Source organism: Phyllobates terribilis, unplaced genomic scaffold, assembly GCF_046119375.1.
Source record: "Phyllobates terribilis strain yellow unplaced genomic scaffold, ASM4611937v1 Scaffold_2__4_contigs__length_985480577, whole genome shotgun sequence".
NCBI lineage: Eukaryota > Metazoa > Chordata > Amphibia > Anura > Dendrobatidae > Phyllobates > Phyllobates terribilis.
Window position 1 is genome coordinate 490175146 of NW_027362762.1, and position 27215 is coordinate 490202360.

General features: G+C 45.0%; 1 protein-coding gene across 3 annotated transcripts in view; it reads right to left on the bottom strand.

The window, feature by feature from the left end:
• Positions 1-27215, bottom strand: part of INPP5B (inositol polyphosphate-5-phosphatase B) — a 136597-nt gene that overhangs the window by 100818 nt on the left and 8564 nt on the right. Inside the window, exons 4-6 of one of the 3 annotated variants that reach the window (XM_073665876.1) lie at positions 15507-15604; positions 14759-14788; positions 11262-11372 (exon numbers count right to left, since the gene is read on the bottom strand). In XM_073665876.1, the coding sequence (XP_073521977.1) occupies positions 11262-11372; positions 14759-14788; positions 15507-15604 (239 nt within the window). Of the gene's footprint in view, positions 1-2150; positions 2371-11261; positions 11373-14758; positions 14789-15506; positions 15605-27215 lie in introns of those variants that run through there. The other 2 variants (XM_073665877.1, XM_073665878.1) reach the window with 2 other exon arrangements.

Here is a 27215-nt window from a genome sequence, read left to right on the forward strand (position 1 = left end):
AGAACTACACAGGAGGACCTGGTCAATGACCTGAAGAGAGCTGGGAACACAGTCTCAAACATTACCATTAGTAACATACTACGCAGTCATGGATTAAAATCCTGCAGGGCGCGCAAGGTCCCCCTGCTCACTCCAGCACATGTCCAGACCCGTTTAAAGTTCCCCAATGATCATCTGGATGATCCAGTGGGGGCATGGGAGAAGGTAATATGGTCAGATGAGACCAAAATAGAACTTTTTGGTATCAACTCCACTCGCCTTATTTGGAGGAAGAAGAAAGATGAGTACAATCCCAAGAACACCATCCCAACCGTGAAGCATGGTGGCTGAAACATCATATTTTGTGGGAGCTTTTCTGCAAAGGGGACAGGACAAATGCACCGTATTGAAGGCAGGATGGATGGGGTCATGTATCGCAAGATTTTGGTCAACAACCTCCTTTCCCTTGGTAAGAGCATTGAAGATGGGTCATGGCTGGGTCTTTCAGCATGACAATAACCGAAACACACAGCCAGGGCAAACAACGGTTTCTGTAGGAAATATTGAGCTCTGTTTTTCTATTGTATCAAATACGTATTTCATGCAATCAAATGTAAATTAATATAACTGAGAAAAAATATAAAATCGCCAGAATTGCTTTTTTTTTTTTTTAAGTCAACACACCTCCCTTAAAAAAATAAACTCAACATGTCATGTACTGTATACCCCCAAATGATATGAATGAAAATGAAAGGGAACCTGTCATGTCATTTGTAGCATGTAAACTGTCCTCAGTGCATTGTTAGTGATGCAATTTGTATCACTAATACACCTTTTTCATTAAAATTGGCGCTATAATCATTTGCAAAAAGCACTTTATATAGTTATATGGTACCTGCTCATTTAGTCATAGGGGTGTGCTTCATAGCATTCAGTCAGGCTTGTTGCTGCCCACTCAATTTGAATTATGTCCCTGGGTTTACGCCAACATCACATTGAAATCCTGCGCTTGTGCTTTGTCGATTGGGAAGCCGTGCATGTGCCGTGACGAGCGGCAGCTTCGGCGCATGCGCACACAGTCAGTGAAGTTGGAAACTACAAACAGCTTCACTGCGCACGCACGGGGAGTCGCTCGTCACGATGCATGCGCGGCTTCCCGATCGACAATGTGCAAGTGCGGCTCCCCAATACACAATACGTAAGCGCGAGATTTCAACGCCACCATGAATACAGGCACGTACAACAGTGATGTGCAGGTATGGGATAGATAGCAGCTGTATACTTTTTTCACACAGTGTGAACGTACAAAGAGGAAAGTGAAAGCACAGTGTTATCGCTCATGAACGCACAGAGCACTCTTCTGCTTTGATCAGTGCCATGTAGGGGGTAAGGAGCGGTAGGACATTCTTTTTAAACTTCTACTAGCCACTATTTTGTGATTGTGGAGAATTAAAAACAGGTTTACACCTCCACCAATCCACCTATTCAGTGGATGAATAATAAATGCTATAGGGTAGAACAGCCCATGGAATAAATGCTCCTGGTATGATGGCAGTGTTACTATTCTCCAAGCTCAGGGCCATCAGTGGTCTCCACACCATGGCCCCTTCTTACACCTTGCAGTCTCCATACAGAGAAAGGGAAACTACAGCTGCACTCTCCACCACCCTCTCTCCTTTTTACTGTTACTGGCCTAGACACTTTACAGATTCAGGTCTCTTAGCAGTTTCAGAGCTCGCAGGAAGGGAAAGGGGAACTACATTTTGCTGAAAGGTTAGGTATTTTACTGATTTGTGCAAAAAGTACATGTTTTGATCACTGGATACAACTGCCCAAACCATGGCATTTAGCTGTTAGGAGCCTGCGACTAAGCATGCTATGGGGAACAGCGCATCAAATGCAGACTGAAAACTAAAACAGCTCTATAATCTAGATAAAAAAGGGGGTTTGATAGACGTACCCCTTTCTATCTCCTCTATGTGTTCCCAGGTTTATATAGATGGGTCTTTTAACATCCTCCAGTTTCATTTTGCAAAACATACAGTGTGGTTTCTTCCTTCAGACACTATGCCACTAGTCAGGTTTAGCTATACCACACTGTGACCCTCCCTGGTATTTCTTCTAAACCCTTTCCATCACATATCTGACTGTACATAGCATTGCACACTTACCCTGTAGGGGTGTAACACTCTCTGAGGATTTCCAACTTGTATCCATATCAAGGAGCACAATATCGGCATTTAAAATGACAACTGAGCCAAGTAGACTTTGTCCTGGTTTTACAAAAAAAAGATCAAATAGGCCTCAGTTGTTAAAGGCCATCGCCATAAGCAAAGAGCATGTGCTTGACAGTGCCCAGCATCTCCATAGACTGCCTCATACCATTCTGTCTCTGCTAAGATAAATAAAAGGAAACAGTGCTGCAGATAGTCAGGACACTATTAACCTCTCCATTACTCAGCGACTCCTCAAGGACTCCCTGCACTGCGCATTACATCTATGCTCCCGCTAGCAAGACACCCACATTGAAAACTGGCTAAACACAGTCTTTACTACAGGATTTACTGTTTTTGCTAAGCAGCACTAGAATATGTTCTGCCTGTTGACTAGTAGAAGGTATAGCACAAGGTGGACTTTTAGGGCTTGTGCAGACAACGATATTATTGGACTGACAAAACATCGGACTGCTCTCGGACCTATGTTATGCTATAGGGTCGTGCAACATGTCCGATCTTTTTACTCGGACAGAGTCTATCACTCTGCATGTCCGAGTTTGATCCGACATTTGGATCACACTCAGCCGTGCAAGTCAATGAGTGCTTGGAAATCATCGGACTGCACTTGGATGACAACTAAGTGCAGTCCGATTTCCATAGACTGACACAATGGAGAAGGTGGAGAAATTTTATTCTCCATCTTCTCCTTAACCGAGGGAATTGGATCACACTATGCTCACACTCTGATTAGAGTCTGATCAGAGCGTGATTAGCATAATTAATCCAATATTTTTCAAATGACAAAAATACGCTCGTCTGCACCAAGCCTTAGGGTTTATACAGAAGATGAGGCAAGCCCTTTAAATCCATGTATTCTACAAAAAGTATACATCCACTTTCCTTTTAGCCATATGCTTATTGACAACTGCATGTTACAAGTTACAAATTCCTCTTGTCAACAGGACTTATCCCTACACAGTGTGATACTGAGCAATGATTGAACACAGACTACAGAGATTATAGCTCCTAGTTTACTCATACAAGCAGAAGGCGGACATACTGTTTAGCCATAATTAAATCTGCTAGCACTGAAAGGTGCTACTGACTGCAGATATGGTAAGGCAGTTTTGAGAAACAGCTCAGGGCCTTTGATCCAAATTTGTTCTGAAATGGCTTGAGGAACATTAGAAAGAGTTCAAAGGTGGTGACTTGACTTCCAAATTCCCCAGATCTCAATCCAATCAAGCTTTTGTGGGAAATGCTGGAAAATAAGAAAGCTCAATAGAGGCTCAACCTTACAATTTAAGAGGATTTTACTGAACTAGCCCATGAGGAGGGAATGTTATAAAACAAGGAATCACCATTTCTTTCCACTCCATTATGACCAAAATCCTATCACATTTGTAGTTTACATGTTGGAAAATGCCCTCCACCCCATGTATCTGAAGAGCTGTCTATAGACTTCAGTACGCAACCACATGGACAAAATACCACACTTTAGGAATATTTTGTTTGGGATATATTACAATTAGGAAGCCTCATTTGTATTGAAATATGTAGTCAACCGCACTTTTCAATACAAGTATAAGAAAGAAGCGCACTGGGCTGAATTTTTGTTTTGGTCAACGATGGTGCCTATCAAGGTGTAAATGGTCTAATACATGGCCATGTAAAAGGCACATCCTAATGATTACAAGTGTATTTTCATTTTACAAACATAACATTATCTCATCAGGTATCCAGTGCCTTTTTTGCAATTATCCCTGAAACATAGGAAAGATGTGAAATCCTGGCTATAAAAGCTTCCAAAGTGTCCTGTTTCATCTGCACACAATGGCATTGTACAAGTAGTGGTGTGCAATCAAAGGGTTACTACGCTTCGCATTCCACAAGTTCCAACAAAATGTGCCACATGAGATTTAGAAGATCCTCCCTCACTGGCGCCTGGGAATAAAGCAAGGGCCACCCATCTTAACTAATAAGGAAATTTCTGACCTTTTGACTGCCTGCTCCAAAAATAGAAGCAGATGTTAAGATAACATGAGTATGTGCAATTATTTTTATACAAGACTTGAATTTAACACACTGTTGATGTCTGAAGAGTCATTTCTACTAACATTGAGGCTAGGGCTACAGATCATATATTCCTTCGAAAGAATCAGATCGATTATGTTAACCCCTTTACAACTCAAGGTGGTTTGCACGTTAATGACCAGGCCAATTTTTACAATTCTGACCACTGTCACTTTATGAGGTAATTACTCTGGAACGCTTCAACGGATCCCGCTGATTCTGAGATTGTTTTTTCGTGACATATTGTACTTCATGATTGTTGTAAAATTTCTTCAGTATCACTAGCGTTTATTTGTGAAAAAAAAAAACAGAATTTTTGAAAATTTAGCAATTTTCAAAATTTGAATTTTCATGCCCTTAAATCAGAGCAATATATCACACAAAATAGTTAATAAATAACATTTCCCACATGTCTACTTTACATCAGCACAATTTTGGAACCAACATTTTTTTTTATTAGGGTTAAACGTTGACCAGCGATTTCTCATTTTTCCAACAAAATTTACAAAGCCATTTTTTAGGGACCACATCACATTTGAAGTGACTTTGAGGGGTCTTTATGAAAGAAAATACCCCAAAGTGACACCATTCTAAAAACTGCACCCCTCAAGGAGTTCAAAACCACATTCAAGAAGTTTATTAACCCTTCAGGTGTTTCACGGGAATTTTTCGAATGTGGAAGAAAACAATGAACACTTAACTTTTTTTCACAAAAATGTTTCTTTAGACCCAATTTTTTTTATTTTCACAGGGGTAACAGGAAAAAATGGACCCCAAAATTTGTTGTGCAATTTCCCCTGAGCACGCAGATACCCCATATGTGGGGAAAAAAACACTGTTTGGGCGCACGGCAGGGTTCGGAAGGGAAGGAGCGCCATTTGACTCTTTGAATGTAATATTTGCTTCAATAATTAGCGGATGTGCCCCTGATGTGCCTAAACAGTGGAAACCCCCCACAATTGACACCATTTTGGAAACTAAATCCCTCAGGGAACTTATCTAGATGTGTGGTGAGCACCCTGAACCCCCAAGTGCTTTACAGAAGTTTATAACATGGAGCCGTAAAAATAAAAAAATCAAACTTTTTCCACAAAAATGATGTTTTAGCCCCAATTTTTTATTTTCACAAGGGTAAGAGGAAAAAATAGTACGCCAATGTCCCATATGTGGGGTTAATACAGTGTTTGGGCGCAAGGCAGAGTTCAGAAGGGAAGGAGCACTGTGTGACTTTTTGAACGCAAAATCGGCTGGAATTGAGAGCGGACGCCATGTCACGCTTGGAGAGCCCCTGATGTGCCTAAATAGTGGAAACCCCCCCCCCACAAGTGGAAACTACACCCCCTCAAGGATTTTATCAAGGGGTATAGTGAACATTTTGAACCCAGAGGTACGACACCTCAGCCAAGCACTAGTGTTGAGCGAGTATGTTCTATTAACCCTTTCGCTGAGTATGCTCGGACCGAGCTTCGAGTATTTACAGCTGCTCGGTGATAAGGTTAAATCGCTCCCTCGTGCATGATTTGCAACTGTTTGACAGCTTTATTACATGTGAGGATTGTCTATTTCTTACACATTCCTCACATGTAATAAAGCTGTCAAACAGTTGCAAATCATGCACACGGGAGAGATTCAACCTTATCACCGAGCAGCTATAAATACTCGGATCTCGGCCCGAGCATACTCGGACAGAACATACTCGCTCAACCCTACTCAGAACTAGTTGCCATATCGTCATCTTTTTTTTTTTTACTTTTGAGAAAAATACCAACCCTAACTCTAGCCCAACCCTAACCCTAACCCTAGCACAACACTAACCCTAACCCTAGAGTTTATTTTTTACGCCTTTCCTCGTGCGCTATAAGTGATTAGACGACTATTCTTTGGGTCGGTGCGATTACAGCGATAGCAGAATCATATCGGGTCTTTATGATTGACAGCTGTCACACACTAAAAGATGCATTTTTTTTGTAAAATCTAGTTTTTGAATCGCCATATTTTGAGAGCTATAATTTTTTCATATTTTGGCCCACAGAGTCATGTGACGGCTTGTTTTTTTGCGGGATGAGTTGAGGCTTTTATTGGTACCATTTTCAGGCACGTGACATTTTTTGGTCGCTTTCGATTCCGATTTTTGGGAGGCAGAATAATCAAAAAACAACAATTCAGGAATTGTTTTTTTTTTTTTTTTATGCTGTTCCGCGTGTGGTAAAATTGATAAGGTAGCTTTATTCTTTGGGTCAGTACTTTTACAGCGGTACCACATTTATATAGTTTTTCTATGTTTTGGTGTTTTTACACAATAAAAGCTATTTTATAGAAAAAAATATTTTTTGCATCGCTTTATTCTGAGAGCTATAACTTTTATATTTTTCGGGTGATGAAGCTGTATCGCGGCTTGTTTTTAGCGGTACCATTTTTATTTATATTCGTCTTTTTGATCGCGTGTTATTTCATTTTTTGTTTGGCGGTATGATGAGAAAGCATTGTTTTTTGCTTTGTCTTTTATTTATTTTTTATGTCTTTTTTTTACCGTGTTCACTAAAGGGGTTAACTAGTGGGACAGTTTTATAGGTCAGGTCGTTCCAGACGCAGCGATACCAAATATGTGTACTTTTCTTTTTTTTTTTTTTTTTTTCATAATAATATTTATTGATGGGTGCATTATATTTTTATTTGTGGTGGATTCATTTTTTGATTTTTTTTTTTTTTATATTTTTCCCAAATTTTTTATTATTTTGTTTTTCATTTTTTAACACTTTTTTTACTTTTATACTTTGTCCCATTATGGGACTTTCACTTTTTTTACTCTGATCGCCTGTATAGCATAAGGATTCTGCACCATCTCTGTGCTATACAGGCTGTCAGCGCTGCAGATGCAGAAGATACTTTGGTCATGCACTGCGCATGACCAAAGTATCTTCCTGCTCTCTGGTGACCCGGATTTTGTCCTCATCCGGGAAGAGGCGGCAGACAGCGTTGGATGCCGGCAGGAGAGGTGAGTATCGGCGATCACCTCCCTTTGCCCTCGCAACGCTGCAATCGACTTCGATCGCAGCATTGCGGGGGTTACTGTGCCAGGAGTGGTGCGGGACCGCTCCCAGCACATAGCACCGGGTGTCAGCTGTGACAATCATCTGACACCCGGCGGCGATCGCGCCCGCACAGCCTGTGTGTGGGCAAAATTAACAGGGTGTACTAATACGTACCTGGCTCTTAAATCCCAGGGCACAGCTCTAGACTGGCATCCACATGTCCGAGGTTGTAGCAGATAAGAGGTACTTTGCTCCCTACATGCTTCTTCTTATAAAAAAGATTCATCAGGGGAGACTATGAAGGGTTGGTGGACACACAATATCACCATGCCCCAATCTCATGTCGTTAGTCATACTCCTGTGACCCTAAGCGCTAAGGGTCACAGGAGTATGGCTAGCAACAGGAGGTTGGGGCATGGTGATATTGTGGGATGCCAGTCTAGAGCAGCAGGACTTCATGCCAAATCGATGAGTGCAAACCCCACTACGACATATAGTGAGATTGTTCCAATTTTTTTCGCTATATTTTATAAATTGGTTATTACATGATCCCTGTCTAATGAGTGGGAGTTTTACTCCATTAGTTCTGTATTTTGGATAGGGGGTTGATATAGTGTATATGCTTGACCATATGTGCATGTATCTGTGACAACAGGAGTTTTGTCCCTGATGGGACTTTGTTGTTATGCATCATATGCCTGATCATATCATAGTGTTCAAAATAATAGCAGTCCAATATGACTAACCAGATTAATCACTGTTTTTGATATAAATTATATTAGCACATGTCAAACAATTTACCAGTTGGTGCAGTAGATTCTAAGAAAACCAACAGACTCTGCATTTATGATATTAATGTTATTGAGTCTGTGTAGTTGAATAATTAATTAAAAGGGGGTGTGATCAAAATATAGCAGTGTGGAGTTCAATTAGTGAGGTCAATCATTCTGTGAAGAAACAGGGGTGAATAAGGTGGCCCTTATTTAAGGGTGAAGCCGGCACATGTTGTGCATGCATTTCTCCTTGAAAGCCTAAGAAATATGGGTTGTTCGAGACATTGTTCAGAAGAACAGTGTACTTTGATTAAAATGTTGATTGGAGAGGGTAAAACTTATAAAGAAGTGCAGACAATGATTGGCTGTTCAGCTAAAATTATCTCCAATGCATTAAAAAGGAAAGCAAAATCAGAGAGACGTAGAAGAAAATGGAAGACTACCATTCAAATGGATCGAAGAATAGCCAGAATGGCAAAGGCTCAGACAATGATCAGCTCCAGGATGAACAAAGACAATCTCAAGTTACCTGTGAGTACTGTGACAGTTAGAAGACGCCTGTGTGAAGCTAATCTCTTAGCAAGAGGTTCCCGCAAAGTCCCACTGTTAAAAAAAACACATGTACTGTAGCGGATACAATTTGCCAAAGAACACATCAACTGGCCTAAAGAGAAATGAAGAAACATTTTGTGTACTGATGAAAGTAAAATTGTTCTTTTTGGGTCCAAGGGCCGCAGACAGTTCAGACGACCAACAAACTCTGCATTCAAGCCATAGTACACTCTGAAGACAGTGAAGCATGGTGGTGCAAGCATCATGACATGGGCATGTTTCTCTTACTATGGTGCCGGACCTATTTATCGCATACCAGGGATCATGGACCAGTTTGCATATATTAAAATACTTGAAGAGGTCATGTTGCCTTACGCTGAAGAGGATATGCCCTTGAAATGGGTGTTTCAACAAGACAACGACCCTAAACACACTAGTAAACAAGCAAAAGCTTGGTTTCAGTACAACAAATTTAGGTTATGGAGTGGTCAGACCTTAATCCGATAGAACACTTGTGGGGTGACATCAGATATGCAGTTTGAGGCAAAGCCAACAAATGCCAAGAGATTGTGGGATGTAGTGAAAGCATCCTGGGCTGGAATAACAGTTGACAAGTGCCAGAAGTTGGGTGACTCTATGCAACATAGATGTGAAGCAGTTCTAAAAAACTGTGGGTATACAACTAAATATTAGGTTAGTAATTCACAGGAATGCTAAATCCTCCATAAAAGAGAACATATTGTGAGTTTGTAAAGACAAATACAGACACTGCTATTTTTCAGAACAGCCTAATGTTAATTTTTTGTTTTCTGTAAAGTAGCTAAAAATTATGTACATTTCTTTTCATGTTTTGAATTAGAAACTATTGTGCAATGTTCCCAATGCATGGAAATAAAAACTAGTATAAAGATTTTGTGCTTAACTCACGTTTTTGAACACACTGCTATTATTTTGAACACTACTGTATGTCTATCAAATTGTGATATTAGCATCACTGTCCCTGAAGGGACTTCACTGGTATACATATAGGCCTGGTTATGGATATCCCCGTATTCTAGGGCATTATTTATGGGGCCCATAGGCCTGTTTTTTTCTTCCTTGAACTTTGTGTTCTTATACAGGAAAATTTTCCTTTTTATAGTGTGTATTTGTTTGTATTTTTAGATAAATTATTACAAATTTAATTTTATTCATCACTTTTTGCTAATCTCGATCAGTATAGAGACAGATTCCAGCAATGTGTCACTTACTGTGCTGCTTGTTGTAGTTTTGATAAAAACACTGTTTTATCAGAAGGAGATTGTAACGGGTCTGGGAGGCGGAACCTCTGAGCAACTATACAAGGGGGCGGTCCTTGTAAGGAAGCGGGTGGCTCCCAGGGAAGACGGGCAGGTAGTCACGGCAAGTGACAGGGACAGTCTCTGGGTAGAAGGGCAGGTAGTCACGGCAAGTGACAGGGACAGTCTCTGAGTAGAAGGACGGGTACTCACGGCAAGTGACAGGGACAGTCTCTGGGTAGAAGGACAGCAGGCAGGTGGCTGGTGAGCGCTCCCAGGTGAGCGGGCGAGAGTCTTTGGACAGGCAGGTGGTCACGGCAAGTGACGGCAGAGCCTCCAGGTAGGCTAGCAGACAGGTAGCAGGTGAGCGCTCCCAGGTGAGCAGGCAAGAGTCTCTAGACAGGCAGGTGGTCACGGCAAGTGACGGCAGAGCCTCCAGGTAGGCTAGCAGACAGGTAGCAGGTGAGCGCTCCCAGGTGAGCAGGCAAGAGTCTCTGAACAGGCAGGTGGTCACGGCAAGTGACGGCGGAGCCTCCAGGTAGGCTAGCAGACAGGTAGCAGGTGAGCGCTCCCAGGTGAGCGGGCAGGCTGGTCCATAGACAGACTGACAGGTGTCGGAAGGCAGACCGTCGGACCGCAGGCTTGCAAGCAGGTAAACGGAAATCAGGCAGGAATCTGGCAGGTGACTGGCAGGTAACAGGCAGGAATCTGGCAGGTGACTGGCAGGTAACAGGCAGGAATCTGGCAGGTGACTGGCAGGTAACTGGTAACGGGACCTGAGGGCTGAAGCAGAGTGAAGGCTTTGCAACAACATTGCTCGGGCACCTCCATTTTGGAGGAGGTGCCTTATATATGGTGAGGTCCTCCGGCCATTGGCCGGGGACTCCTTAGGACAGCGTGCACTGCCCCTTTAAGAGAGGGGGAGCGCGCGCGCGCGCGCCCTAAGCACAGTGGCCGGGAAGCAGCGCGCGCTGCCAGCAGAGCAGGAGGAGGACGCCGGGCATGGAGTGGAGAGGTGAGGGGAACAGCGTCCCTGCCTAGCAGGAGGCAGGGACGCCGACGCTACAGAGATTATCACAATCACAAGAGGACTAATAAAACTCCTTCCATGTAGTCCTTCATATTGATGAGCACCAGTGGTTAGCAACTTTCTGCCTATGCACAGTGTACACAGAAAGTTGCCAATCAGTGGCGTGGGCGGGGTTATACAGAGCTCAGCTTTCGAAGAACTACTATATCTGCAACAGATAAAATAGTGATTTTTTTCAGAACTACAGGAAGCAGCCCACTAGGTATCACTGGAATCAGGAATAATTTACATTAAGTTTGCAAAAATCCCCATAATATTTGCCTTCTTACCCTGAAGTGACTGATTGACTTTATGTAGAAATTCTTGTGTGTGGGAACCAAATGGAAGCTGAATCTCAAGCTCGGTGTCTGGAGTTTTTATCCTCACCGTGATGTCAGAGCCTGAGGAATAAATGGAAACATAGAGATGTATTTTTTTCCATATACTTCTGCCATATCTGTGTTTTACTTAACATAAAAGTAAAACCCTGACTACTCTTTTTCTGTTAAATCAACAAAAGGTGGAAAAGGAAAACTCATGTTGCTGATTCTCGAAAAAAGGGTGAAATCAGCATAAAAAATCCAGATTCAAAAATTCCCTCTCTCAAAGTTTGAACTCACTTTCACTGTATGGCATCCACAAGTCTCCAGTAGTTGCTATCAGAGATTACGTCACACAGAGAGGGGCCAGAAGACCACGCCGTCTGATTTCTCCTACTCCTGCACTGACTAGAAACACTTCTCCTTCATATTAAACGGAGCAGGTTTCTTGTAGCAGTGCAGGGGCTAATCTTTTCAGCTTCTGAAAGCTTACGTGCATTAAGGCTCTCAGCTGTTCACGGTTAGCCTCTCCCCGCTCCTATATATACTGGACTCTGGCTAGCAGGCATTGCCAGAGCTAGCTGTATTGTTCAGGAGTTGGTGGAGAGTTGTTCTTTGAGAAGAGAAGGCGTTTGGTGGATTTATCTGAGACTGTTGCGTGGTTTTGGTTGTGTGCAAATCCTCTCCTTCTCCTACTTTGGTTTTTCCCCATCCTCACTCCCCATAATTTTCCTCTGTTTGTGTGTGCATATTTGTATGATCGGTATTTTCCTTTATCCCTGTTCGTATTACCTTGTTAGTCTGCTTGGAGTATTGCCATACACCACTACTCCCCTCTTCCCTGGGTGAGGGACAAAAGGCAGATTCTGATGAAAGTTTTCCTGAAGCGACAGTTACAGTTCTCCATAGAACTTTATGAGCACCAACTGTCTTCTATCTCACTAATGGAAAAATCTGTATTCACTGAAGACAGATTTTACCAGTGAATTGAGAATTTTGAGAATGAATGATCAGTTTAGGAAGAGAACGAAGCGGATTTCTCCAAAAAGACATATTACAAACTTTCTTATTTTCATGTGTACTAATCGTTAGTGGGAAAAAATGATTAAAAACGACAGTTACTCTTTAAATGTATTTATGTTTGCCTAAAATCATTTTTGCAATTGGGTTTAATTAAAAAAAAATGTGCCAGTTGTATTGCATAGCCTCTGTGCAGCACTGTTGACTGCTAAGTGCAGAATAAGGTACCTGAGAATCTGTCAGTGAGCTCTTTCTCATGGGAGAGTTTATTTCTCTCCTCTTGATTCTTCTCAGCTCCTTGCAGATCAGTTATAACATCAAAGTTCAGCAGTTCTGCAGTCTTTTAACCTTTTTAACGGCTCCTTAAGCAATCACTTAATTTAAGTGGAAACTGCTTCAGGAACTGCTCTTTCTTTGGAAGTTTTTCAGTTCCTGAAGCATTTCCATAAGCCGTTTTGGAAGAATTTTTCCTGACTTTTTTGCAGTCTTTTGATTGGACAGTGCTTATTTTGGACGGATTCCATCAGGAGCCACTTTAAATAAGTGACATGCACTTTCTTTTTTTTATGTAGGGCATTTTTCAAATCCTGAAGGGGAAAAAAAACGGATTGGAAAAATGGCTTTTGAGAAACAAAATGTGCTTGTAACTTCAAAACACTGAACATATGAGCAGCAGAGTGGTTATACAATAGTAATGAGTCGGAAGAGACAAGCATTAGTAAGCCATTTTTCAGGCTGCTCCAAAAACTCACATATAGTGGCCATGGAACATTTTTTGCACCATTTGCTGATATTTTTGAAAATTGCGAGAAAAATGTTACAGTTCTGCAACAGATTCAGGGAACGCTGGACTATGTCGGACCTGATAAGGAACATTTTTTTTTTAATAATAAATTGGTGAACGCGGGATAGTGTATTATTTTAATTTCTCTCTTTTTACGTTTTTCAGGTTTCCATTTGTGGACTGTGGCAGATTCGGTGAACTACGGCAGATTTCCAGAACTACATCGGACATGCATGTTTTTTTTTTTTTTTAAATAAACTGGAGTGTTTATTCAAATAAAGTATTTTTGTGTGTGGGTGTGTTTTTCATGATGTCTGATAGACACCTCTCCATTACTAACATCAGAGCTTGATGCCAGCTGTGATTTTTGACAAATCACAGCTGACATCAACCCCAATTACCATTACCCTGATTGCCACCGCACCAGGGCAATTGGGAAGAGCGAGGCAAAGCGCCAGAATTGGTGCATCTTCTGGGGCAGCTGCGGGCTTGTATTTTTAGGCTGGGAAGGGTCTAATAACCATGGACCTTCCCAGTCTAATAATATCACAGCTGTCTGATTTACCTTTGCTGGTTAATAAAAAATGGGGGGACCCCACGTCTGTTTTTTTTCTCATTTATTTATTAAATTAATACATGTCCAGCAAGCTACACAGATATAGATATCTATTTATCTATTCCATTTATCTATCACCTATTTACCTCATATCTGTCCATCTACCCATATCTATCTATCTCTATCTTTGCACATCTTTAACCTAAACATCTGTCATTTCTGTTCTGCATTCTATTCCAGTACATGTCACACTGATGGTGCACACGGATGACACACATTATGTCATCCATGTGAACGTGTGTGGTACATATTGACATCTGTGCTGCTGGAAAAAAACGGATGGTCATATGAATAGCCTCATATATTATATGGGTGTACGTGTGTAAGTGGTCTCCGGTACATGTGAAAAATGACAACACACACACCGTAGACACTGATGTGTGAAGGGGACCTAAGAGTTGTGAACTCTCCCGTCAGTGCGAACTCGCTGGTGGATTCTCAGTTAATTCATTCTGTAACCTGCAATAGACAGTGCAAAGCAAAGACTATAGAAGATAAACAGTGCAACATTTTTAAGGAAACCCAATTGCAAAAATATTTTTGCCAAAAATACATGCATACAAGTAGGTCTAAACCATATTTTAGTTGCCTAAAAAAAAAAATCTCTCTATATATATGCATATACCGTGTATATATATATAGATATATATATATATATATATATGTATATATCTATATATAGATATATATATATTATAATTTTAGTGAATATTTGATCAAAACCTTCTTAAAACAAAAGTTCTATAGTATTTTGCAAAATTAGAAACAAGCTAATAGGCATGTTTTCTCTGCAGTAAAGACATGAATATGGCTTCCAGATCTGGCCCAATCACACATTAACTTACCAAGAGGCGCCAGCAGGACACTCGGCTATGATGTGATTACATAGGGTATAATCCTGACAATACAACTGAACTCCACACATATAAACGAAATGGAATAATATGAATAATATGACTGTGTTTCCACACAATTACCGTAATTAGTTTTAAGCAATCGCTATATTATATTTTTAAAACTACTGATACAAAAAATATAATAACTTACCAATGACGTGGAATGTTTCATATGGTGTCACTACAAATGAATCCAGAGATTCACAGGTTAGAAATGTGTTAGCAGTGATGTCTCTTCTATGCTCCCTTATATAGCTCATATCTGCCACCCACTGGCAGCAGTACAGAACTGCAACAAAGTATTTTAAATTCTAAGCATCTTTTCTTTTTTATACCCTCCCAAAAAAGTATTTCAAGACTAAAGTGAAATTTATACCGTGTGATATGTTCTACAGCGAGATGAAAAACTGCATGAACGCTTTAGTTATGGCCAGATCAGATGAACGTAATTTCTTTTAGTGTGCTGTCTGTGTGCACAATAGATTGCACATGCAGCATGCAGTCGTCTTGCCGATTTTGCAGGAGAAACGTGACTAGTTTCAGTTGTGCGATATGTCACATAACTTGTGTACCTGTCCTCCAAGTGGACGAGTGCACGAAGCAGAACACTGACACGGTCATATCCACTGACTGTAATCCAATATGTATGGCAGCTTAAAAAAGGGTTTTCCAAAATGTTTTTCTTTTCCATAAGCTCTTAAACGTATATGACCTCTACAGTCAATCATAGGGCTCAGACAGGCAATGTCGAGATAGTTGTGCACTGTAGCCTGTTATTTTTACGTCTGCAAGACTATGGACTATAACAAGAAATTTCATGGAAAAACTGATAAAGAAACTAAATATGGAGGAAACAATCATGGGCTTTTCCAGTTTGACAGATCATAAGCCTACTTTACCTTCTTCAATGGTAATTCCTTTTGCCAGTGGGATGATTACATCCAATGACACATCCTCTGCACTGATGGCCATTCTTCTGTGCTTGTATAAAAACAATCTGTGAAGACAAATTACAATCAATATCTACTAATGTCAACCAGAAGCATTTATACATTACAAAACTGATTGGAAGGATGGAAATGTACTTTAATAAGAGCTTATTCAGACATCCATATTTTGCTTATTAAATGCTGGTTTATCCCCTTTACCACCAAGCCTATTTGCACCTTCATGACCAGGCCAAATATTACAGTTCTTGCCAGTGTCAGTTTATGTAGTAATAACCACCCACAAGTGACACCATTTTGGAAACTAGACCCCTCAGGGAACTTATCTAGATGTGTGGAGAGCACCTTGAACTCCCAAGTGTTTCACAGAAGTTTATAACGTTGAGTCGTGAAAATAAAAAAAAATCACATTTTTCCCACAAAAAATTTTTTAGCACTAAATTTTGCATTTCCACAAGGATAATAGGAAAAACTTCACCATACAATTTGTTGTACAATTTCTCCTGAGTAAGCCGATACCCCATATGAAGGGGAAAACTACTGTTTGGGTGCAATACAGGGCTCGAAAGGGAAGGGGGTCCATTTGACTTTTTGAATATAAAATTTGCTGAAATAATTAGTGAACGCCATATCATGTTTGGAGAGCCCCTGATGTGCCTAAACAGTGGAAACTGCCCACAAGTTACACAGTTTTAGAAACTAGACCCCTCAGGGAACTTATCTAGATGTGTGACGAGCACCTTGAACCCCCAGGTGCTTCACAGAAATTTATAACGTTGAGTCGTGAAAATTAAAAAAAAAAAATCACATTTTTCCCACAAAAATGTTTTTTAGCCCCAAATTTTGCATTTTCATAAGAGTAATAGGAGAAATTACACCATACTATTTGTTGTGAAATTTCTCCTGAGTAAGCCGATACCCAATATGTGGAGAAAATTTACTGTTTGGGCACATGGCATGGCTCGGAAGGAAAGCAGCGCCATTTGACTTTTTGAACTCAAAATTTGCTGGAATCATTAGCGGATGGCATATCCCATTTGGAGAGCCCCTGATATGCCTAGATAGTGAAAACAGACCACAAGTGACACAATTTTAGAAACTAGACCCCTCAGGGAACTAATCTCGATGTGTGATGAGCACCTTGAACCCCCAGGTGCTTCACAGAAGTTTATAACGTTGAGCTGTGAAAATGCAGAATCACATTTTTCCCACAAAAATGTTTTATCCCCAATTTTTTTATTTTCAAAAGGGTAACAACAGAAATTGCACCATAGAGTTTGTGGTGCAATTTCTCCTGAGTATGCCAACATTCCGTTTTGGAAAGAAGACTTTGATGGAATGGTCTGCGGGTGTCATGTCGTGTTTGGAGAGCCCCTGATGTGTCTAAACAGTGGAAACCCCTGACAAGTGACCCCATTTTGGAAACTAGACCCTTGAAGGAATTTTTCTAGGCATGTGGTGAGCACCTTGAACCACCAAGGGCTTCACAGAATTTTACAACTTTGATCTGTGAAAATGAAAAAAATATATATTTTTCCCACAAAAACTTTGTTATAGCCCCAAATGTTTTGCTTTTTACAACGACTGCAGGAGAAAATGAACCTCATAATTTGTTGTGCAATTTCTCCTGAGTACATCTATACACCATATGTGGTCAAAAACTACTTCTGAGGCACAGTGCAAAGCTCAGGAAGGGAAGAAGCGCCATATTGGAGTTCAGATTTTGATGGAATGGTTTGAGGGTGCCATGTCACATTGGCAGAGCCTCTGAGTTCCTAGGACAACAGAAATCTCCATAAGTAATGACATTTTCCAAACTACACCCCCCAATGAATTCATCTAGGTGTGCAGTGATCGTATTGACACCACATATTCCTCATAGAATTTTATACCATTGGGCAGTGAAGAAAGAATAAATTACATTTTTACCACTAAAATGTTTTAGCCCCAAGTTTTTAATTTTTCTGAAGGTTAATAGGAGAATCTTTTTACAACAAACTGTGGTCCATTTTTTCCTGAGTACGCCAATACCCTACATGTGATCTGGAAATACTTTTCAGGCACAGTGCAAAGCTCAGAAAGGAAGGAGCGCCATATTATAGTGCAGATTTTACTGTTATGGTTTGCGGGTGTCATGACCTACTGGGAGAGCCCCTGAGGTGCCAGAACAGCAAAACCCCCATAAGTGACTCCATTTTACAAATTACACCTCTCAGTGAATTAATCTAGGGGTGCAGTGAGAATATGGAATTCACTGAGTGAGGAGACGGTAATGTCGGATTCACTACACCAGTTCAAGCGGGGACTGGATGCATTTCTAGATACCAGGCAGATTTCAGCGTATACTTAAAAATAAAATAAAATAGTAGGTTGATACAGGGATTTATTCTGACTGCTGGTTTCAGAGTCGGGAGGGAATTTTTCCTCAGGTGAAGATTGGCCAAATCATTTGGGGTTTTTGCCCTCCTCTGGATCAACTTTAGCAATTACAGAACTAACAGGTCGAACTTGATGGACGCAAGTCTTTATTCGGCTTTACAAACTATATGCAGTAATCATGTTAACATCACAGTTGTGTCACAGAATTTTATACCATTGGACGGTGAAGAAAAAATAATTACATTTTTACCACCAAAATTTTGTTTTCTCCCCAGATTTGACATTTTCACACTGGGAAGTTGGTAAAAATAGCACCAAAACTTGTCCCATAATTATTGCTGAACATAGCAATACCCTATATGTGGCTGTACAGTACTTCTTAGCCATACGGTGAGACTCGAGAGGGTTGGAGCACTAATGTATTTGCCTGCTGGAGCGCAGATTTTCCTAGACTAGTTTTCAGACTCCATATACAGAGCTTCTAAGTGCTAGAATCCCCTCTCTTTGTGAATTTATCTACAGGTGTAGTGACGATTTTAACTCCATGGGTGTTTTCCAGAAACAAGCAGGAATGGACGTTGCTGAGTGAAAATTGCAAACTGCCATTGTAGTGACCAGTACGTTGTAGTGACCAGCTCATGCTTCTGGACACACACACCCGTAAATTAGATGGGCTCTCATCCCTACAGAAACGCCAGAAATGTGGACTCTAAATGTGGTTTAAGCACACTGGGGCTCAGAAAGAAGGGGGCATTTGGATTTGGGAGTGCAGAATTTGTTGGATTTCTTTGGGGGGGTGAGGAGCCATAGCACTTTTCCAGAGCCTTTGTACTACCAGTATCGTAGAAGCCCCCCTGATTATTTCCATTAACAGATGACGGACCTGAGTGGGGGACTTTTTTTTGTGGATTGAATTAAAAAATTTGTTGGGAACATTTTACAAAACATTTTGAATCACATTTATCCTGCGCTCTGCGCTGAGCACTTACATCGGAGTTTCCATCTAAATCTCTGAGTAACTTGATTCAGATGAAACCCCCGAGGGATCCATTTACTGTAATGAGGCAGAAGAGTTACTCTGCACTCCGTCTGGCTTCTGTTCAGCGGTGTTTTTTTCAGAAGTGCACAAAACTATGGCAGATGTCGCTTTTATGCACGCCTAAAAAGACAGACACCGGTCAGGACAAGTCAGTCAGCGTCCCCAGTGTCCCCATCTGCCTTATTATAGGAAATCTTCTGCTGTGGGTTCTGTCAGAATCACGTATTTCAGAGATTTACATGGAAATCCCGATGTAAGAGCTCAGCGCAGAGCGCAGGATACATGTGAGCCGAGCCTTACTGCGATCTTTGGGAGGCAGAATGAACAAATCAACAGCAGGTGAAGAATTGGTTTTATTTATTTTTTACGCCGTTCCTTGTGCGGTATAAGGGATTAGGCGACTTTATTCTTTGGGTCGGTGTGATTACAGTGATACCAGATTTATATCGGGTTTTTATGTTTAGCTGCTGTCACACACTAAAAGATGCTTTTTTTTGCAAAAACTAGTCTTTGCATAGCCATATTCTGAGAGCTATAATTTTTCCATATTTCTGCGCACAGATTCATGTGAGGGCTTGTTTTTTGCGGGACGACTTGATGATTTTATTGGTACCATTTTCGGGCACATGACTTTTTTTTATCGCTTTCTATTCCGATTTTTGGGAAGCAAAATGAACAAAACCCAGCAATTCAGGAATTGTTTTTTGGGGCTTTTTAAAGCCGTTTTGCGTGTGGTAAAATTGATAAGTGTAACGGGTCTGGGAGGCGGAACCTCTGAGCTACTATACAAGGGGGCGGTCCTTGTAAGGGAGCGGGTGGCGACCAGGGTAGATGGGCAGGCAGTCACAGCAGGTGACTGGGACAGTCACTGAATGAACGGACAGGAGGTCACGGCAAGTGATCGGGGCAGTCTCTGGATGAACGGGCAGAAGGTCACGGCAAGTGACCGGGGCAGTCTCTGGATGAACGGGCAGGAGGTCACGGCAAGTGACCGGGGCAGTCTCTGGATGAACGGGCAGGAGGTCACGGCAAGTGACCGGGGCAGTCTCTGGGTAAAGGATTGGTACGACCTGTGGCGGCAGATGATAGACGTGAGCTCCCAGGTGAGCAGGCGAGAGTCTCTGGATAAACGGGTGGTCACAGCATGTGACGGCGGAGCCTCCAGGAAGACCAACAGACAGGTAGCAGATGAGCGCTCCCAGGTGAGCGGGCAGGAGTCTCTGGACAGGCGGGTGGTCACAGCACGTGACGGCAGAGCCTCCTGGTAGGCTAGCAGACAGGCAGCAGATGAGCGCTCCCAGGTGAGCGGGCAAGCTGGTCCTTAGACAGACTGACAGGAGTTGGAAGGCAGACCGTCGGACCTCAGGCAAGCAGGCAGGTAGAAGATGTGCGCTCCCAGGTGAGCGGGCAAGCTGGTCCTTAGACAGACTGACAGAAGTTGGAAGGCAGACCGTCGGACCTCAGGCTAGCAGGCAGGTAGCAGGATATCAGGCAGGAATTAGACAGCAGACTGGCAGGTATCTGGCAGGTATCTGGCAGGTAACTGGCAACGGGACCTGAGGGCTGAAGCAGAGTAGTGAACAGTGCTACAACATTGCTCGGGCACCTCCATTTTGGAGGAGGTGCCTTTTATATGGGAGGTCCTCCGGCAATTGGCCGGGGACTCCTTAGGACGGCGCGCGCGGTCCCTTTAAGAGAGGGGGAGCGCGCGCGCGCGCGCCCTAAGCACACTGCCGGGGAAGGAGCACGTGCCGGAAGCAGCAGGGAGAGAAGCACTGGAGGACGCCGCGCCAGGAGTGGGGAGGTGAGAGGGACGGCGTCTCTGCCTAGAACGGGGCAGAGACGCCGATGCTACAGTACCCCCCCCTTTAGGCCCCCTCTTTTTTTGGCCAGAAAGAAATTTCTCAAGGAGAAGCGGGGCGTTGATGTTCTCCCTGGGTTCCCAAGTTCTCTCCTCAGGACCAAACCCCTTCCAATCTACCAGAAAAAAGGTTTTTCCTCTTACCCTCTTGGAGGCCAGAATACTCTCTACCTCAAAGATGTCATCAGCGGAAACCGGAGCAGGAGGGGCACCTGGATTGTTGGAAAAAGAGTTAAAGACAACGGGTTTGAGGAGAGATACGTGGAAGGAGTTGGGGATCCGTAGGGTGGCCGGGAGTTTTAATTTGTAGGCCACAGGGTTAATTTGCCTGAGGACTTCGAAGGGGCCGATGAATCGAGGACCCAACTTGTAGGAGGGTACTTTGAGCCGCACATGTTTGGATGAGAGCCAAACCTTGTCTCCCGGACGGAATTGGGGCGGATCCAGACGTCTCTTATCAGCATATCTCTTCATCCGCTCAGAGGAGAGAAGAAGAGCGGACCTGGTGCTCTCCCAAATAGTAGAAAATTCGCTGACAAGAGACTCCGCAGCAGGGTTGTCCACAGAAACGGAGACAGGAAGTGGAATCCGGGGATGTTGGCCACCGACTATAAAGAACGGGGATTTGGAAGAGGACTCGCTCTCATGGTTGTTATAAGAGAACTCGGCCCATGTTAAGAGATCCACCCAGTCCGAGTGGTGAGCATCAACGAAGTGCCGGAGGTAGCTGGACAAGATCTGATTGATCCGCTCCACTTGACCATTGGACTGAGGGTGGTAAGCGGAGGAGAAATCCAGGGTAATGTCCAGCAGCTTACATGTGGCTCTCCAGAAGCGAGAGGTGAACTGAACCCCACGATCCGACACGATGTGGAGGGGCAGACCATGGAGACGGAAGATGTGGCGGATAAAGTCTTTAGCCAGCTCGGGTGCAGACGGAAGACTAGGCAGGGGAATGAAGTGGGCCATCTTAGAAAAACGGTCAGCGACAACCCAAATGACAGTACAACCGGCAGAAACTGGAAGGTCGGTGATAAAGTCCATAGCGATGTGTTGCCAAGGAGCAGCAGGTACGGGAAGGGGCAGGAGATGGCCGGCAGGTAGATGTCGGGGAACTTTGTTACGGGCACAGGATGAACAGGCCGCGACGAAGTCTACCACGTCCTTACGCAGGGTAGGCCACCAGTAATGCCGGGTAATAAGTTGGAAGGTCTTCTTTTGGCCAGCATGGCCAGCTAGTTTAGAAGAATGTCCCCAGCGAAGAACCCTCTCCCGATCTGGCACAGCTACGAACGTCTTACCGGGTGGAAGACGAGTCAGATCCAAGGGGGCCACATTCATCACCTTGGAGGAGTCGATGATGTGCGTAGGTTCCTCCTCTTGATCGGAGGACAGGAAGGACCGGGACAAGGCATCAGCTTTGACGTTCTTGTCCGCCGGACGGAAATGAAGAATGAAGTCGAAGCGGGCAAAAAACAACGACCACCGGGCCTGGCGAGGATTGAGTCTCTGGGCATTTTGGAGATATGCCAGGTTTTTGTGATCCGTGTAGATAATTACCGGGTAGAGAGCCCCTTCAAGCAGATAGCGCCACTCTCCCAGTGCCAATTTGATGGCTAGCAATTCCCGGTCTCCAATGGAGTAGTTGCGCTCCGACGAGGAGAAGATTTTGGAGAAGAAGCCGCACGTTACCATTCTCCCGGTAGAAGACTTCTGGGTGAGCACCGCTCCGGCTCCGGAGGAGGAGGCATCAACCTCCAGGTAGAATTGTTTATTACAGTCCGGACGGTGCAGGACGGGGGCAGAGGCGAAGGCTTTCTTTAGGGAAAGGAAGGCCTCCTCGGCTTCAGGCGACCATGTCCTGGGGTTAGCCCCCTTAGGGGTAAGTGCAGATATGGGAGCAGTCCGAGACGAGAAGTGTGGGATGAAAAGACGATAATAATTAGCGAAGCCCAGGAATCGCTGTATCGCCTTCAAACCTTCAGGACGAGGCCATTTTAGAACGGAAGAAAGCTTCTCGGGATCCATTTGCAGACCTGTTTGGGAGATGACATAGCCCAAGAACGGAAGGGAGGTCTGATCGAAGAGGCACTTCTCGTATTTGGCGTAAAGGTGGTTCTGCCGAAGCCTAAGCAGGACCTGACGAACATCCCTCCGGTGTGTGGGGAGATCCGGAGAGAAGACCAAGATATCGTCCAGGTATACCACTACGCAGGAGTACAGGAGGTCACGGAAGATGTCGTTGACTAGTTCCTGAAAGACCGCGGGAGCATTACAGAGACCGAAGGGCATCACAAGGTACTCGTAGTGACCGTCCCGGGTATTGAATGCCGTCTTCCACTCGTCTCCTTGACGGATACGGACCAGATTATACGCTCCTCGTAGATCCAGCTTGGAGAAGATCCTGGCGCCCTTGAGACGGTCAAACAATTCGGAGGTGAGTGGCAGGGGATATTTGTTTTTTACCGTGATGAGATTGAGTCCTCTGTAGTCAATACAGGGACGTAGCGAGCCGTCTTTCTTTTTGACAAAGAAGAATCCGGCTCCAGCCGGGGAGGTAGATTTTCGGATAAATACCCTAGCCAGATTCTCTTCAATGTACTCAGACATGGCTCGGGTCTCGGCTGCAGACAACGGGTAGATACGCCCACGGGGAGGAGTGGTGCCAGGTACCAGGTCGATCGGGCAATCGTATGGCCTATGGGGTGGCAACGTCTCAGCTTCCTTCTTACCGAAGACGTCCGCATAGGGCCAGTAGGGAGCCGGGAGACCAGGTAAGTTAGCTGGAGTAGGCTGAGGGCGAAGTGGACGGACCGGGACCAGGCAGATCCTATGGCAGTCAGGACCCCATCGGAGTACTTCACCGGACCGCCAGTTCAATACGGGTTCATGTGTCTGGAGCCAAGGTAGACCTAGCAACAGGGAGTGAGAAAGTCCGGACAGCACATGGAATGAGATCTCCTCAGAGTGCAGCATTCCCACCTGCAGGGTTATGGGTTTGGTGACGAGCAGGATGGTCTCCGAGAGAAGTCTTCCATCCACGGAGGCGACTGACAATGGTTCAGCCAAGGACTTGGTGGGAATATGGTATCTCTCTACCAGAGACTGGGAGATGAGGTTTCCAGCAGCTCCAGAATCCAGATGGGCGAGTTCAAAGAGACGGTTTTCTCCCCAAGCAATAGAGACCGGTAAGGTCAGAGACGGAGAGGGCTTACTTTTGTCTAGGACGACCTCTCCGAGTGGTCCTAGACACTGGCGTTTCCCGGTTTTTCCGGGCAGGAACGGATGAAGTGCTTCATACTGCCACAATAGAAACAGCTTCCCTCGGCTCGGCGAGATTCTTGGCGAGAACCGACCATCTTGGTATGGTCGACCTGCATAGGCTCAGGAGAGTGAAGCTGAGGAGAGACAGAGGGAGTGACGGGTTTCTGAAAAGTAGGAGCTAGACGGGGAACCCTCCTCTCACGGGTGACCTCTTTGGCACGCTCCTGGAACCGCAGGTCAATCCGGGTGGCAAGAGTTATAAGGTCATCGAGAGTGGTAGGAATGTCCCGACCGGCAAGTTCATCTTTAATACGGCCGGACAGACCCTCCCAGAAGACGGAAACCAGAGCGTCATTATCCCAGGCCAGCTCCGAGGCAAGGGTACGGAACCGTATGGCATATTGGCCCACGGTGAGACTTCCCTGACGGAGGCGTAGCAGAGATGATGCGGATGAGGTCTTCCGTCCGGGTTCGTCGAAGACTTTTCGGAAAGCCGTGAGAAAGGCAGGCAAGTCGGACACCAGGGGGTCTCCTCTCTCCCATAGAGGATTTAGCCAGGCCAGGGCCTCCCCGGTGAGATGGGACATGATGAAGGCAATTTTGGCCCGGTCGGAGTTAAACTGGTGAGACAGGAGTTCAAAGTGCAGGGTGCACTGATTTATGAAGCCCCGAGCCTGGGCGGAGTCGCCTCCGAAACGAGGAGGTGCAGAAAGCCGGGGTCCGGGGTAGGATACCATGTTATTAGTGGGCAGTGGAGCTGCCGGATTGCGAGTCATGGCACTGGCGGTGATTGCAGGCAGAGCAGTCAGAGTGTCCAGGCGAGAATTGACATTCCGCAGGTGACCCAGGATGGACTCCTGTTGGGACCTCTGACGGGACAGTTCATGACACAGGTCCGAGAGCGAGGGAGCTTGGGTGCCACCGGGTTCCATGGCCCGAGCAAACTGTAACGGGTCTGGGAGGCGGAACCTCTGAGCTACTATACAAGGGGGCGGTCCTTGTAAGGGAGCGGGTGGCGACCAGGGTAGACGGGCAGGCAGTCACAGCAGGTGACTGGGACAGTCACTGAATGAACGGACAGGAGGTCACGGCAAGTGACCGGGGCAGTCTCTGGATGAACGGGCAGAAGGTCACGGCAAGTGACCAGGGCAGTCTCTGGATGAACGGGCAGGAGGTCACGGCAAGTGACCGGGGCAGTCTCTGGATGAACGGGCAGGAGGTCACGGCAAGTGACCGGGGCAGTCTCTGGGTAAAGGATTGGTACGACCTGTGGCGGCAGATGATAGACGTGAGCTCCCAGGTGAGCAGGCGAGAGTCTCTGGATAAACGGGTGGTCACAGCATGTGACGGCGGAGCCTCCAGGAAGACCAACAGACAGGTAGCAGATGAGCGCTCCCAGGTGAGCGGGCAGGAGTCTCTGGACAGGCGGGTGGTCACAGCACGTGACGGCAGAGCCTCCAGGAAGACCAACAGACAGGTAGCAGATGAGGGCTCCCAGGTGAGCGGGCAGGAGTCTCTGGACAGGCGGGTGGTCACAGCACGTGACGGCAGAGCCTCCTGGTAGGCTAGCAGACAGGCAGCAGATGAGCGCTCCCAGGTGAGCGGGCAAGCTGGTCCTTAGACAGACTGACAGGAGTTGGAAGGCAGACCGTCGGACCTCAGGCAAGCAGGCAGGTAGAAGATGTGCGCTCCCAGGTGAGCGGGCAAGCTGGTCCTTAGACAGACTGACAGAAGTTGGAAGGCAGACCGTCGGACCTCAGGCTAGCAGGCAGGTAGCAGGATATCAGGCAGGAATTAGACAGCAGACTGGCAGGAATCTGGCAGGTATCTGGCAGGTAACTGGCAACGGGACCTGAGGGCTGAAGCAGAGTAGTGAACAGTGCTACAACATTGCTCGGGCACCTCCATTTTGGAGGAGGTGCCTTTTATATGGGAGGTCCTCCGGCAATTGGCCGGGGACTCCTTAGGACGGCGCGCGCGGTCCCTTTAAGAGAGGGGGAGCGTGCGCGCCCTAAGCACACTGCCGGGGAAGGAGCGCGTGCCGGAAGCAGCGGGGAGAGAAGCGCTGGAGGACGCCGCGCCAGGAGCGGGGAGGTGAGAGGGACGGCGTCTCTGCCTAGAACGGGGCAGAGACGCCGATGCTACAATAAGGCAGCTTTATTCTTTGAGTCAGTTTGATTACGGCGACACCACATTTATATACCGTATTTTTTGGACTATAAGATGCACCGGACCATTAGACGCACCTAGGTTTTAGAGGAGGAAAATAGAAAAAAAATGTAAGCAAAAAATGTGGTCATGATGCCCTGTTAAGGGGGAGGGGTCTGCTGCTGGCACTGTTATAGGGGTAATGTCCCCCAATTCTGTTAATATCCCCCATCCTGGTATATATGGCCCCCTTATTCCTGTTATACGTGGCCCTCATCCCCATCCTGATATGCATGGCACCCCTCATCCCCATCCTGGTATGCATGGCCCCCCTCATCCCTCTTCCTGGTATATATTGCACCCTTCATCCTGGTATGTATTGCACCCTTCATCCTGGTATCTATGGCCCTCCTCATCCCCATCCTGGTATGTATGGCACCCTTCATCCCTCATCCTGGTATGTATGACACCCCTCATCCCTCTTATTTGCATGTATGGCACCCTTCAATCCCTCTTCCTGGTATGTATGGCACCCTTCATCCCTGTTCCTGGTATGTATGGCACCCTTCATCCCACATCCTGGTATGTATGGCCCTCCTCATCACACTTCCTGGTATGTATGGCACCCCTCTTCCCTCTTCCTGGTATGTATGGCACCCTTCATCCCTCATCCTGGTATGTATGGCCTCCCTCATCCCTCTTCCTGGTATGTATGGTCCCCCTCATCCCTCATCCTGGTATGTATAGCACCCTTCATCCCTCATCCTGGTATGTATGACACCCTTCATCCCTCTTCCTGGTATGTATGCCACCCTTCATCCCTCATCCTGGTATGTATGGCCCCCCTCATCCCTCTTCCTGGTATGTATGGCACCCTTCATCCTTCATCCTGGTATGTATATGGCCCCCCTCATCCCTCTTCATGGTATGCTTGGCAACCCCTCATCTTGATATGCTTGGCACCCTCTAA